General features: G+C 38.5%; 1 protein-coding gene across 1 annotated transcript in view; it reads right to left on the bottom strand.

Annotated features, from left to right (window-relative positions):
- Positions 1 to 2804: 2804 nt before the first annotated feature.
- Positions 2805 to 15823, bottom strand: part of LOC146001328 (uncharacterized) — a 30752-nt gene continuing 17733 nt past the window's right edge. The window contains exon 2 of the mRNA XM_083138642.1: positions 2805 to 5944. Within this exon, the coding sequence (XP_082994768.1) occupies positions 5600 to 5914 (315 nt within the window). The 5' untranslated portion in view covers positions 5915 to 5944 and the 3' untranslated portion in view covers positions 2805 to 5599. The remainder of the gene's footprint in view (positions 5945 to 15823) is intronic.

Here is a 15823-nt window from a genome sequence, read left to right as displayed (position 1 = left end):
TAATAATACACCATGTCTTCCTAAAAGAAAAGGCAATTTTATTCTTAGAGTACCAGGTGTGCCAGTTAATAAATCTTAATTTCGTTGCTGGATGGTGCTAGAAGCAAGGGTTGGTGCACAGTCTCAACTGTCCTGCTTTTCTTGTTCAATCAAAAGAAAAATGGGAGTATAAGCCATCGTGTCCTTGTGGAAACGTATGGTGACAATGTCCTAACGCAAGACACGTGTGTGTGTGTGTGTGCGTTGGTTTCGATGATTCAAAAGTGGTGTTTTCGACTTGAAAGACAAAGATCGCCCGAGCCAGCCAAAAAAATTCCAAGATGCCAAATTGCAAGCACTGTTGGATGAAGACGATACGCAAACGCAACAACAACTGGCAGAGAAGTTAAATGTTGGTCGCCAAACCATATCTGATCGTCTTTATGCCATGGGAAAGATCCTGAAGGCAGGAAAATGGGTCCCACATCATCTGAACGACAGACAAATGGAAAAGCGAAAAAAAGTGTGTGAAGTGTTGTTTTCTCGGCATGAAAGAAAGTCTTTCTTGCATCGGATAGTGACTGGGGACGAAAAATGGATCTATTTCGAGAACCCAAAATGCAAAAAGTCATGGGTTGACCCAGAACAACCATCAACATTGACCACAAAACCGAATCGCTTCGGAAGGAAGACAATGCTGTACATTTAGTGGGATCACAAAGGTGTGGTGTACCATGAGCTTCTGAAACCAGGTGAAACAGTGAATGCTCTTCGCTACCATCAAGAACTCATCAATTTGAATCATGCATTGATCGAAAAGCACCCAGATTGGGCAACAAGATACGGAAATTTGATTTTGAAGCACGACAATGCCTCATCACGCACAGCGAAAGGTGGGAAGACACCATTTCTGAACTTGGCTGGAAATTCTTGCCCCACCCACCATACTCACCAGACTTAGCCCCTTCGGACTACCACTTGTTTTCATCGATGTCTCACTCACTTTTCCAGCAACACTTCAACAATTATGAAGATGTCGAACAAATGCTTGCTGACTGGATCACCTCAAAATGTGGACGATTTATCTGGAAGGGCATCCACAATTTGACAGACAGATGGGCACAATGTATAGCTAGCGATGGTGCATACTTTGAATACAGTATTCGTTACCTTTCTCCCCAGATACACTTGTTTTCTTTCGGATTAATTAAGAATTATTAACTGGCACACCTGGTATTAAATTAACATTTTTGTGTAGAATTTAGAATATCTGGCTAAAGACTAAAAGACGCTTATTTCCTGGTACAACTCGAGGCAATTTAGTTTGCCTTATCAAACTGCCTTGAACATGCAGTGTTTTCAAGCTGCCTTGAACATGCAGTGTTTCTAAGCCACTACACAATGTTTCAATTGTCATTCCTACTGATTAAAATCCATGAGAGTCCATTGTCATCTCATTATAAATTTTGGCATACAAATGATCAAAACGAATATTAAAAAAAAAAAAAAAAAACTGATAGAGGTGTTTCTGATTTCAAAAGAAAAAAAAAGAGTGTTTGAAAAATTCAAACTTAAAATACCACAGTCAAGTTTAGTTTCATATTAAAGCCCATTTAAAACATATTTGAGCTCCCTAAGTCAAACATATTTTGACCTACAGCTGATTCAAGATTTCAAAATGTTACATTTTTGCTATTTTTGCTCTTTAGATAGCCAATGGCTTAAAAACTAAGAGCCTCCAAAATCTGAAATTTTACATTTCTTGTCCCCTTCATGCGTACAGTGAATAAATAAAAAAAAATCTGAATCCTAAAGGTTCAAAATTATTTTTTGTTCATTGATTTTACATGGTTGACTTTGATCTCACCACCAATGCTAGCGGATTTGATTACAACCACCTACATAGGTGTATTTTGTGTTGCTCGTTCCATTTCATTCAACCTTTACTCCTCACTGTCATAATAAGCCACAAGTAGCAGAAAAACAGCACTAAAAAACAAAATTATTAATACATAAACGATCAGCTCATAATTTTGCACCTTCTTCATGTACTGGAAATAAGCGGCAGTGGGATAATTCCAATCAAAATGATCAAAACCATCTTGGATTTTCATGAAATAGGATAGGATGGTAGAGGACACGAAGTAACTTACATGTGTGAAATACAGTTGTGCAAAGTGTTTGTGCAGTAGAGTTGCCAACTTTTATATCTTTTGGCCCTCCTTGCTTTTATCCATTATATATATATATATACATATAATGTCAAGCAGGTGATGCAATCAGCTCCATGCTCCCCCACCTTTACCCCACTGAGGCCAAGAGCTAATGATTGATTTTAGGCTGGGTGAGCCCCAGAGCCACTTTAGCAGAGACAAGGCAGGAAAATTTCCGATCTTAGATCACCCACCAGGGTAATCAAACCCACCTCCCTCGCATGGCAGTCTGATGCTCTACCTACTAGACCACATGAATCTCTGCACAATTTTGTTCCTATTTGGTATATTATAGTAGCAGTTGTACAGTTTCCTTTCATCTTACAATATTGTGATATAAAGCAATAGATTTGCATGTCTTTTGTAACCTAACATTTGCTTCAAGGTACACAATTAACAGATATTGCTTGGTCCAAAATATGACCCCATAGGAGAAATGTATTCCTGAATATTTTCACCAACTTTTTTATTCTGAAAACCAGGTTCAGTACACAACCAAAAGTGAAAAAATAGTGCAACAGCCAATGGCACAAAACAAAAAATTATTAAACTAAGAAAAATATAAAATTAATCAAACCTAACAAAATGAATTTGTTAACTCGTTACCTGCCACATGAGTTGTATTTAACTCACCTAGTTTTATCGCCAGGGCCTTGTGAAGCATATTTAACTCAAATGACTTTTCACCTTGGGAGTCTCGTGGTGCACAGGCAACTCAAACTACCAGGCTATAAAAACTAAATATGATGACCAAGACAGAAATTTATTTTATTATAAAACATAAACTAAACGTAACGTTTCGACCTTGTAGCAAGGGGGACTGAAGTTAAACAAAGTATGGAAGAAGGTGTTAGAATGAGCGTAAAGGGCAAGAGAGGAAGAGGAGAGAAGAAGGAAGAATAATGAAGGAAATAGAGCCTGAGATAAAGAGTCCAGCAACATTCTCTTTCAGGTGAAAGTACAGTTAACAACTAGACCACATGAATCTCTGCACAATTTTGTTCCTATTTGGTATATTATAGTAGCAGTTGTACAGTTTCCTTTCATCTTACAATATTGTGAAAAGCCACCTGCTAGATTGTTCCAGAACTACTTTCTAATAGTCTGGAGGGGAGTATTTTTGTGTATATATATCATCCTGTTGTGTACCTGGTTACATTTGTACTTGGTACAGAGTCTGAAGACCACCTTGCTAGAAGGATGAAACCTTACGTTTAGTTTATGTTTTATTATAAAATAAATTTCTGCCTTGGTCAGCATATTTAGTTTTTAAATCATGGAAACAAGGCTTAATGGTGTTATACCATGCTATTACATACATGTTACGTGATGAGTCGACCCATGGACAAAACTTTGCAAATGTCCATGAAAATCTTGTGAAAATCTTATTAAGTGATGCTGTTATTGTTACAATTAATACATACAATTTAAAAAGTGTATAAAATGAAAAGATGTACATTACCTTCTCTTATATTTATTTTTGCCTTTTGCGATTGTGCATTTGGCTTTGATGAATTGCTGGCCAGCACCTCGAAGTATAATGATACAAGATATATCAAGTTACAAGTAACCCAAGACTCAATGCTAAAAAAAAATAAGCAGTCAAGGTGTTAATGCTATTTAATCTAAGGGAAGCCAATCTACTGTTAGAAGGGTATTTTTCAGTTATATGCTGAAGGATATTCAAGAATACATGCCAGCATCCATGTGACAAGCTATTGCCCAATTCATTGCATCCAAGAGCACTTTCACATTTTCTTCAAACAAAATATTTGGTACGGTCCATAAATAACTGGATTTATGCCTTGAAATAGTGAAATAAAGTGACAGAGCGATGAAATTTACTGGATATGTAAGCCAGGCCCCATATGCCACATGTCTGCGGGATGAGTTCCAGGCTGCGATGCTAGGTGGCAGAACTAGCAGGAAAGGGAGGTTGTGTATGTGCAATTTGCCTTTAAGGTGCCAGTCAGTCATTCAGTGACATGAGTCATGGCATTCACAGTGCCAGGTGTCACAAAGGAGGCTCAGCGATCAGTCATACAATGGCAATGGACGGGATCTTGCTCAGCCGGTATACACCAAAGAGTAAACACCTCAGCAAGGAGTGGAAACGCCCCTCGTCCTCGCGACCTAAAGAAAGCAGTCAACTTTGTTCGCAAGGTGATGTTCGTGTTTTTCTTTGATCATTGTGGTCCACTTCTCGGTCGCTCCGTACTCTGTACTCTGACATCTTGCGAAATGAGGTGACACCTGCAATCAGGCGCAAGCAGTGCAGCTTCTTGTCATGAGGTGTTATCATACTGCAAGACAATGTACATCCCCACGTTGCTGGACACACTATGGACACGATCACACAAATTGATTGGGAATACTTAGATCATCCCTCCTACAGCCCTGTCCTATCTCCATGTGAATTTAATCTGTTAAGCACACTGAAAAGTACCCGACGTGGGATCTACTTTGCCTGGGATGCACTTCTGCAGGAGGTGGTCTTCCATTGGTGCTCGCAGCACCCACAGAACTTCTGGGACAGGGACATCAAAAATCTGGTGAATCAGGGTGATGCCTGCCTCAACAATGCAAGGGAGTATGCTAACCAGTATTAAAAGGTACGTCCGTACAACATTCATTCTGGTTATTTATTGATTATACCAAATATCATCGTACGTGCATGCTTGAAGCGCAAAAATACCTGGAACTCCTAACAGAATTAAATCTAACATTTCTAAATAACATGAAAGTATTATCAGCACTGCAGTCACTCTAATGCATGGAACTCATCTGCACAAATGATAACACCACCATCAACAGAATTCCTGTGAGATCAAAATTACTGATGCAAGAACAATAATCCAAGTTACCACATAGAGCACGTTTCAAAATGATTTCAAGGATAAAAACACCTTCCATTAGCAAAACAACATAATCACCAATCGAATATCCTGTAAAGCACATCCTTAAGTTTTCTTTTGGAATGGTCTCAGTCATTCTAAATTCCACCGCCACGTGCGTCAGTTCCGTATACAATTTCATTAAGATCCACCACCTAAGAACTCTATCGTATTAGTGCTGAGGTGCAAACCATTGACCAGAACATGCTGAAATGTGTCTGGATGGAGTTAGCTTCCTGTATTGACGTGTGCAGAATAACAAAGGGTGCTCACATTGAACATGTATGAGTTAACTTTGCGATAACCATTGGCACTTAAACATGGACAGTTACATTACACATGTAGAAAATTTTATCTCATTTTGACCATTTATGAAAAAAATATAACGAGTTGAAATCGTTCAAATAATTTTGAAACACGGTGTATGATAAGTAACTCTCCACATGCAGAACACATCACAAGGAGTTGGCAATGATGTCATGACATGATAAATAGTATAACATAGAAACACAATTACTTTGTTACAACACGATGTCTCCAAACTAAAACAACAGAGGCCCCATCACTCGCATCACGATCTTTACTATCCTCCTGAAAAAATTCAGTCATCCCAGCACCAGAATTCAAGTATATGTGAAAGGCAACATCTCCTGGCTCTTCGACTTTCATTTGTTCCAACTTTGATTCAGATTTAATAACTGGTGATGAAGATGCTGGCTGCCAAGTGTTTTCGGTTGACTCTTCATTTGGTTCACTCTTGATTGAAGAATGCATGAGGTCAGGTTCTTCTTTCGGTAGTTTGGGCAGAGAGTGATCGTGGAACTCCATCTGTGTTGATGAGGGTAAGGCACTTGCTATCTGAAAATACATTTTACACACAAACATTAGATGGTGCTCAAATAAAAGACAAAATATAAGATACACATATGTACATATGTGCGTGTGTAACAAGTATAAAAGGGAAAAGGAAACTGTCACTAGACAATCAAAAAATTCAAATTTTTGCAGCCTCATCTCCAGTGGTAGAAGAAGATTGTGAAAATGGAAGCTGTGTAAAGTTTAAAGTGATGATTATGGAGGTATGAGGTTGGAGATCTTTTGGTGGGGAAAGTTACTGGGTAGTTGTTTTCAGGCCAGAGGTTGGTTGCATTCATGGATGATATGTAGGCCCTCTCCCATCTTTTTCATACTAAGGTGTTGGCAGATTGGGTGATCTCTACTCAGAAGCAGTCATTGAAAGGGATATTTTGATGGTTGGTAGTAATGGAAATTATTGAGTCCAGGTTGTGGTTGGAGGTGGTGTGGTTCTTGATCCTGAGGTTAAGGGCCTTGGATGTCCCACCCTCCTTCCTCCCGATATTGCAGGTGAAGGTATAGATAACACTGCACAACTTTGTTTGCATGTGAGAGTCTTTGTTTTTAGGCCTGTTCCTGGGGTTTTGGGGGCTGATTCAGAAAATTGCATCTGATAGACTGCATCAGATCTGGTTAGATACGGATATGGTATGTTATATGAATGCATAAAATTTTAGTCCATTCTTTAAAATATCTCCTTTGCAAAATAGTGATATCGTAACAAGCTTTGCTAATTGATTTGGCAATTTATGTGTTTAAATTAGCCACATTTGTTAATGAATAATCGTTCCTTTTGAATAACTCCCTCTTGGAAGTTGTGAACTGCCCGCTACTTCGGGGTAAACGAGCAGTTCCTCTGTGGTCGTTCCTCTGAGTCGTGGGCTTTGCGTGTGTTGCTCCAGCAGTTCCCGCTCCCAGTTGTCGTTCACTTCCAAGTAGAACCTATCTGCGAGAGAGAGGGACGGTGCTTTGTTTCTGCTTGCGTTATTGTTGTGGCAGTTTTCCACAGAGAAATGCGCGCAACTATATTTATAACAACAATACAGTAGCGGAACAACAAGGGAGGGAGGGATGGGCTGCTTATTCACTTTTAACACTTACTGTGACATGTTTTCGCAACGTGAGAATAACTATAAAAGGAACTTCGGAAACAAGCTCCGATGAAACACACAGGGTTCTGTTGTGTGCTCTTCTTTATTCAAATGTCTTTCAATCGGAAGAACTACTATCGTAAAGAGAAGGTGGGACACTTTCTGGTGAGGGTACATATATATACATATATATATATATATATATGTGTGTGTGTGTGTGTGTGTGTGTGTGTGTGTGTATAACAATTTTTTCAAATGTATTATTGAGCAATATATGCCTATGTACATGTGTCACTGATCTTATTGTAATAAACCTGAATAATCATAATTATTTTATGTAGAATGGAGAATATCGCACTGTGTGAATTATAACTTAGTAACAAGTGTGCAAATTGCAGGAACCGATACAATCACCATCTGGTCAAAACGTCCTTGTGCATAAAGCGACACCACACTTTCCGCGGTATTTCTTACGAAAATAAAAGATCTTATAAGGTCAAAATGTATTACCAGAATGTATAAGTACGACTAAAAATTGAAGTTGTCATTATATTGATATCCAAGAGAGACGCAATTCAAGAATTTACGGTTTATTCATAAAATTCCGATTGCTGCCATCTTTCGCTACCTTCAAAAATTAACGTGAGTAGAAATGAATTCTAACGGCATTTGTACTCCATTTTTCGTAAATTCTCTGAACATAATGTTTTTTGTGCATATGGACGTGTGCTAATAATCTTAAATTATTCAACATGCGCATAGTTATAGTTAATAAAACAAGCCATATGACAGGACCTGTCATAGTGTGTGTAATCAAAGGGTCCCGGGTTCGATACCCGGTGGAGGTACATGACACAGTGGTTCGGATTCTGCTTTAAACGATGGGTCCACTCGCCGATTAGACTTTCTGTGCATAAAGTGGGCTTAAAACAACAATTTAATCAATTATGCGTGTGTGTTTGGGGAGGGGGAGCAAGAATTTTCTCTCTCACTTTACTCTTCCTCTCTCTCTCTCTGTCTCGTTCTCTATCTCTCTCCCGAGCGGAGATAGAGAGTTGGTGAAGAAAGAAAGTGAAAGAGAGAGTCCGGACATTGCGTATTGAGATTGCTACAATGAGCATGTAAGGCGTAGCAGTGTCCACGATACAAATATGTATATAAACTTAATATTTTTCTTTGTTTGGTATTTATAATTTTATAGGTTAATGGTTAATTACCAAGGAATGTGGAACACACCTCGTATATAAACTATACATCCTGATGTTAAATATAAGTTCCAAGAGTTTGTTTCTTTCTGTCATTATTTAGAATTTCCAAGTCAACTTTCGAGTCCTGGTTGTAAATGTAAAATTTGAAATGCACAGAGGGGAAATTATTTTCACAGTTGCAGGTTCTGGTTTCAATTTCGTGGGTGCGGTGAAGACAGATGATGTCATTCATTTGGGGAGTGAGACATTTTAGTACCAGATATCTTGGTGCAGACATTTTGGAGCCATGACTTTTTGGGTACTAAGTACTTTTGCTTCGTTCGCCTTTTAGTGTAGCAATATATTTTTATATATAATATATATATACGAGGGTTGAGTCGTGGGAGCTATTTTGTTTCTCGAGAGCGGGGGACTGCGCGAGGAGTCTGGGATGCATGTTGGGAGGTGTGTGGGGTGTGCCTTCGAATGAAGCCACCGGATGAAGTCTGGATGCAGGACACTGTCATAGGGAAGAGGCAAAACACAGGATAATGGACAACAGTGTTTTATTATGAGGCAGATCGGCAGTTGACACTTTGCCCTGTTTGAAGGCCTCCACCCACCTCGTACTGTTCGATAGGGCATGGCATGCACACCCAGAGTTTCCCGTAGCTCTGTATGGCATTCCTGTGCATTTCTGCCACGGAGAACTACTATTTTAACATACGAACGTTGCTCCTGCTTCATGATCTCCATGACCTCCATTTTCGAACGCTGTTACTCACCGACTGAAATTGGGTGCATGCTTACTACCCCACCGTTGTTCACATACACCAATTGGTGGCTTCTTTCGAAGGTACATTCCATGCACTTTGGAGTGTATATCTTGGATTTTTCGTGTTGTCGCCTGTTCGCGGGAGGAGGAGTGGTTTCCATGACTTATGACTTAGCCCACGTATATATATACAGGGTGGGCCAAAAGTCAGGTGACAGCATTGTCATAGGAAAGGCTGATGTGTTGGAGGTCCACTTTGGCTACATATGATGTTTGGGGGGAGGGGCAAACCCAAGGATACATGTGACCACCCCGGGCGCCATCTTGGAATCCGCCATCTTGAACGCAACTTAGGTTTCTTAAATGGAACCATAGGCATGTGGCATATCATTTCCAATTGTTTTTTCGTCAGGAGTTCAATGCCGCAAACCGTTTTGTCCTATCGTGAACCGTTTCCTAATTATGGCCTGTTTTATCTTTGCAGGTATCACCGACTGAATAATGGTGCTGACGACCGAAGAACGTGTGGAGATCATCCTCATGTGTGGAAATCGGAGCTCGCGTGTGGTGGCTGCAGAGTTTAATGCATTACACCCCGATAGGGAGCCAATTTCCCACAATGGTGTGGCCAAACGCATCAGCAGATTCCGAAATACGGGATCTGTGGCCGATAAAGCACGCAGTGGTCGCCCGAAAACGTCAACAGATGAGGCAACCACTGACGCTGTCCTCACATCCTTCTCCAGAAGCCCCCAACGTAGCACCGGACGTATCGCCCTTGAATCTGGAGTTAGCCGAACGTCCATACGGAGGATACTGTACCCGACGGTCAGGATCGCCCTCTGTCAGATGCTGGTGCATCTGAATTTTGTATGGGTGCCACTTGTTAACAGCAAGTATCCTTCGTATGGACGTTCGGCTAACTCCAGATTCAAGGGCGATACGTCCGGTGCTACGTTGGGGGCTTCTGGAGAAGGATGTGAGGACAGCGTCAGTGGTTGCCTCATCTGTTGACGTTTTCGGGCGACCACTGCGTGCTTTATCGGCCACAGATCCCATATTTCGGAATCTGCTGATGAGTTTGGCCACACCATTGTGGGAAATTGGCTCCCTATCGGGGTGTAATGCATTAAACTCTGCAGCCACCACACGCGAGCTCCGATTTCCACACATGAGGATGATCTCCACACGTTCTTCGGTCGTCAGCACCATTATTCAGTCGGTGATACCTGCAAAGATAAAACAGGCCATAATTAGGAAACGGTTCACGATAGGACAAAACGGTTTGCGGCATTGAACTCCTGACGAAAAAACAATTGGAAATGATATGCCACATGCCTATGGTTCCATTTAAGAAACCTAAGTTGCGTTCAAGATGGCGGATTCCAAGATGGCGCCCGGGGTGGTCACATGTATCCTTGGGTTTGCCCCTCCCCCCAAACATCATATGTAGCCAAAGTGGACCTCCAACACATCAGCCTTTCCTATGACAATGCTGTCACCTGACTTTTGGCCCACCCTGTATATACAAGCCAATACAAAAAAAATTCCACTTTACTCGCAAGAATTGTCATGCCTGAGTGACATGTAGTTTACGTTAGTTGTGAGAGTTACTTCAATTCCATTGCCTGACAAGAATAATGATAGCGCTGAAAGCATAAAATACGGAAATGTGCATGTTTGGCGAGAAAAGTAGATCCTTGTGTTTTCTTTTCGAATTTTACTCATTTTATGTCAACTTTTACATATAGCCAATGGCGACAGAGGATGCATGATGCTTCACGGAAATTGATGCAGATTGAAGAAACAACGAAAAAGAAAAAATCATAATTATCAGAGGCTAGGACCCAAGAACCCTGGCTACGCAGCATGTTATGATATTTAAGTATATCACGCATTGCTGCTAAATCCTTTCCTAGATATTTGTAAGGAATGAACCCCCGCCCCCGCTACGAGAAAAAGAAAGACTATAGGATGTGAAACATTCACAATGTAATTGCATTGCTTTACATCGCTCTTGGCTGTATTCCAAATCTAGTAAGAGATCAGCGATAAGTTGGATTTTTCTTTTTTCCCAAGGTATAAGTGTATTTGAGCGCAAGGGCTACCTATTTCCTCATTTATAAAGAGTTAACTTCGTCGTTACACTAGCACCAGGCACAAATACCTCAATTTCTATTTCGTTTATTTACATCACTCTTCTGCCTCTTGAGTTAATCGCGATAATATGGATTAATTATCAATTTATAAAATTGTGACGTGTGTGTGTGTGTGTGTGTGTGTGTGTGTGTGTTTATATTGTGTAGTAGCTGTGGTGTGTTTGTGTTTATATTGTGTTATAGTTGTGATGTGTTTGTTTGTGTCTTGTGTAGTAGTTGTGCTGTCTAATGTGTTTGTGTTCGTCTTGTGTAGTAATTATGCTGTCTAATGTGTTTGTGTTTGTCTTGTGTAGTAGTTCCTCCATTCATATTGGGGGTTAGGCGTAGAGCTGACAACTCTGCACTGTAAAAAGACATGTCAAGAAACAGAAATATAAGGCCATGGATGTTCCCAAGGTAAAATATTCCGGAGGTAAAATAGTCCCCCGTTCGGATCTCCGGGTGGGGTCGACTTTGGGAGGTCCCTGGACTAAGGATAAGATCTACGTTAGGTAAGGATATTAAATTAGGCACCTGGAATGTTCCGAGCCTTTACAGGCCTGGGGCATTTCAGTGTACAGTTAATGAGATAGTGAAGTATAAATTAGATGTAGTAGCTGTCCAGGAAGTTAGGTGGCCAGGAGAAGGGAATTGTAAAACTAAAAATTATACTTTTTTCTATGGTGGTACTGAAAATCATAATTTTGGAACAGGCTTTTTCATAAATAATAGAATTATCTCGGCTCTTAAAACAGTAGAATTTATTAATGATAGGATATCATATGCAGTTTTACAGGGTAGGTGGTGTAAAATTATTTTAATAAACATACATGCACCAACGGAAGATAAAGATGATAATACTAAAGATGATTTTTATGCAGAGTTAGAACAGGTCCTTGATAAATTTTCTCAGTATTATATGAAAATTCTGTTAGGTGACTGTAATGCACAGATTGGCAAAGAAGAGACATTTAAACCCACGATTGGTAAAGGAAGTCTTCATGAATTAAGTAATGATAATGGTATAAGATTGATTACTTTTGCAACCTCAAAGAATTTAATTGTGAAAAGTACCACTTTTAAACATAAAGATATCCATAAATATACACCTGGTCTTCTCCAGATGGTAAAACTCATAATTAGATAGATCATATTCTCATTGATAAGAGAAGGCATACTAGTATCATTGACGTTCGTACACATAGAGGTGCTGACTGTGCCAGTGACCATTATTTAGTAATTGCTAAATTAAGAGAAAGACTGTCAGTGGTAAATCATAAGCAACAAAATCTAAAAGTTCTCAAATTTGATACAGGAAAGTTTACTGATGAAAGAATTAAGAAAGATTACCAAATTAAACTGTCAAATAGATTTGATGTTTTGCAGGATTTAAATGATGATGAAAATATAAATGAAACAGACGTAAATAAGAATTGGGAGCACATACGTAATGCAATAGAATCAGCAGCTAAAGAAAGTATAGGATACCATAAACAGAGAAAAAGTTAGCCATGGTTTGATAATGAATGTCATAATCTAATAGAAATAAGAAATCAGGCTAGACTTAGGTGGTTAAATAACTTGGATGATACAAATCTAAGCAATTATAATAGAATAAAGCGAGAAGTTAACCGCACGTTTAGAAGTAAAAAAAGAGATTACTTGAAAAGCAAAATTAACGAAATTGAAACAAACAGCAAAAATAAAAATATCAGAGATTTATATAAAGGTGTAAATGAATTTAGAAAGGGGTGGCAACCTAAAGTATAAACTTGATAAAAGATAAAGACGGTGATTTTCTAGCTGACCCAAGCGATATTCTAAATAGATGGAAGAACTACTTTAATGACCTTTTAAATGTCCATGTAGGATATAAATCAGAAGTAAATGAAGTACACACAGCAGAACCTAACTTGACTGAAGTTAAAGATATAGCATCTAAAAGGCTAAAGAATAAAAAAGCACCTGGCATTGATTTAATAAATGCTGAGTTAATTAAATATGGTGGAAATTCATTAATATGTCAAATTCATAAATTAATTTGTTTAATATGGAATAAAGAAGAAATCCCTCAACAGTGGAAAAAATCCATAATTGTTCCTGTATTTAAAAAGGTGATAAAATGAACTGCAGTAATTACCGTGGAATCTCTCTACTCTCAACAACATACAAAATATTGTCTAACATTCTTTTAACAAGACTAACCCCATATAATAATGAAATTATAGGTGATTATCAATGTGGATTTAAACGTAACAGATCAACTACAGATCAAATTTTTCACATCAGACAGACACTTGAAAAAAAGTGGGAATATAATCAAAATGTCCATCAGCTATTCATTGATTTCAAAAAAGCATATGATTCGGTCAAAAGAGATAAATTATATAATATATTAGTAGAGTTTGGAATACCTAAGAAGCTTGTTAGTATGATAAACATATGCACCAGTGAAACAGAAAGTAAAATTTGTGTGGGTATTAATATGTCTGACAAATTTACAATTCATGATGGGTTAAAACAACGAGATGCATTATCTCCATTGCTCTTTAATTTTGCCTTAGAATATGCTGTAAGGAAGGTATGACTCAGTTGTTAGCATATGCAGATGATGTAGACTTACTGGGGGATGATGTGAATACAATTAAGAATAATGCTAAAATATTTTTCAAAACTGCTAAAGAGATAGGTTTGGAAGTTAACAAAGAGAAAACTAAATATATGCTTACAGGCCGAAACCAAGTGTTAGGTAATAATCAAAATCTAATTATTGATAACAACTTGTTTGAACCAGTTTCCAAATTCAAATACTTAGGAGTAATATTAACAAATGAAAATTATATTAAAGAGAAAATAAAAGGTAGGCTTAATTCAGGAAATGCATGTTACTTCTCTCTTCATAAACTTTTGTCTTCTCGTTTAATATCTAATAACTAAAAGTTAAAATATACAAAACAGTAATTTTGCCTGTAGTATTATATGGGTGTGAAACTTGGTCCCTTACATTGAAAGAGGAACATAAATTGAGAGTATTTGAAAATAAGATCCTTAGGAAAATATTTGGGACCTAAAAGGGATGAGGAGACAGGTGAGAGGAGAAGGTTACATAATTTAGAACTACATAATTTGTACTCATGTCCAGATATTATTAGAATAATTAAATCAAGAAGACTTAGGTGGGCAGGCCATGTGGCACGAATCTAAGAGGAAAGAGGAGTTTACAGGATTCTTGTTGGGAAACCTGATGGTAAGAGACCTGTAGGAAGGCAAAGACGAAGATGGAGGGACAACGTAGAGATGGACCTAAAGGAAATCGGTTGGGATGGATAAGAGTATATAGATCTTGCTCAAGATAGGGAAAGATGGAAGGCCTGAGTTGCTGCAGCCATGAACCTTCGGGTTTAAGAAGGCTAGAGAGTTAGTTAGTTAGTTAGTATAATTGACCTTTGTTTCACAACTATTATTCCCACCCATATCATTTCATTTCTGCAGATCCAACACCATAGAGGTCGTGGATACTTCACGACAGAGCTGCCTGAATCATCCCGACATATTTTACTATATTTGTGGAGAGTACACACTAGAAGCAGGTAGGAAACCTATTTCTTAGTTTGCAAAAAGAGCATGAGTCATTCCATGCCAAATCAACACAGATATGTGCAATTTGCAACCTGACCATCTCAGATTTTCATGAAATTTGGGGAGTTGAAAATATGCATGGAACAATTGTTAAATTATTCAAGGTCAAATTCGCATAAATTGCCCTTTTTGAGCTCGCTTAGCTATACTAAATGTTCTGTAACTCTGCCCCTAAGTCGCCTAGGAAGCTCAAATAAAGCTTATTGTACAGGGAATTGAACAAGATTTCCAGTGATATATAACGAGCCTACCTATGGATAAAAATATAATTTTGTCAAGTGACCTTGACTTTTCACCTTGAATATCTCAAAACATGTCATCACCAAAAATCGTGAAAAAAATATATTTGGTACCTTGTGCTATACTCTAAAACATATCAAAAAATCATTCTGGGACTGGAATGGGATCAGAAGATACAAAATAATATGTGTAACTATGTGACTCATAAAAGCCTCATTACATGAACTTTGAAGAGTCAAATGTCCCTTAACACCCCCAACAAAATGAAAAGAAGTTATCCTGGTCATGAAAGAAATAGGTTAGGCACAGGGAGATCCCTGGCTGTGTGTGTCAAGCGATATTGTTACCGCCATATTGAATTCAATGCAAAAAAATTCAAAGGGAAGGGGAAGATGTGATATATCAAATCAGGCTAGAATTTCACGAGAAATGAAGAGGCGATGGGTTTTCCAATCCATGTTTAGTCAGCAAAAAGTTACTAATGCATGCTTGTAACCATTTTCTCCTTTTCGAGGTGTTAAAAACAAAGCATTAGAATGATCCTAACGTGTTAGGAACTAATCGAGATCATGCTGGCATCTCGGGAGATACATTTACGCACCATTGCATATGATTTTAATTAGCGATATTCTCCGATGAGCTAAATAGTGAAGAATATTGGGAAAGGCGTCTCAAACAATTACAACGTGACACTTTGTTTGGAATGAAATTGATCAGTGATGAGACTAATTTTTATGTTCACGGTGAAGTTAATAAAAAGAATATGCAATACCTGTGATTTGATAATCTACAGTAGACAGATACCAGCCGAA

Source organism: Lepisma saccharinum, chromosome 17 (assembly GCF_977018435.1).
Source record: "Lepisma saccharinum chromosome 17, izLepSacc3.1, whole genome shotgun sequence".
Lineage (NCBI taxonomy): Eukaryota > Metazoa > Arthropoda > Insecta > Zygentoma > Lepismatidae > Lepisma > Lepisma saccharinum.
Note: the sequence above shows the minus strand (reverse complement) of the source record. Positions and strands in the feature narration are given on the sequence as shown.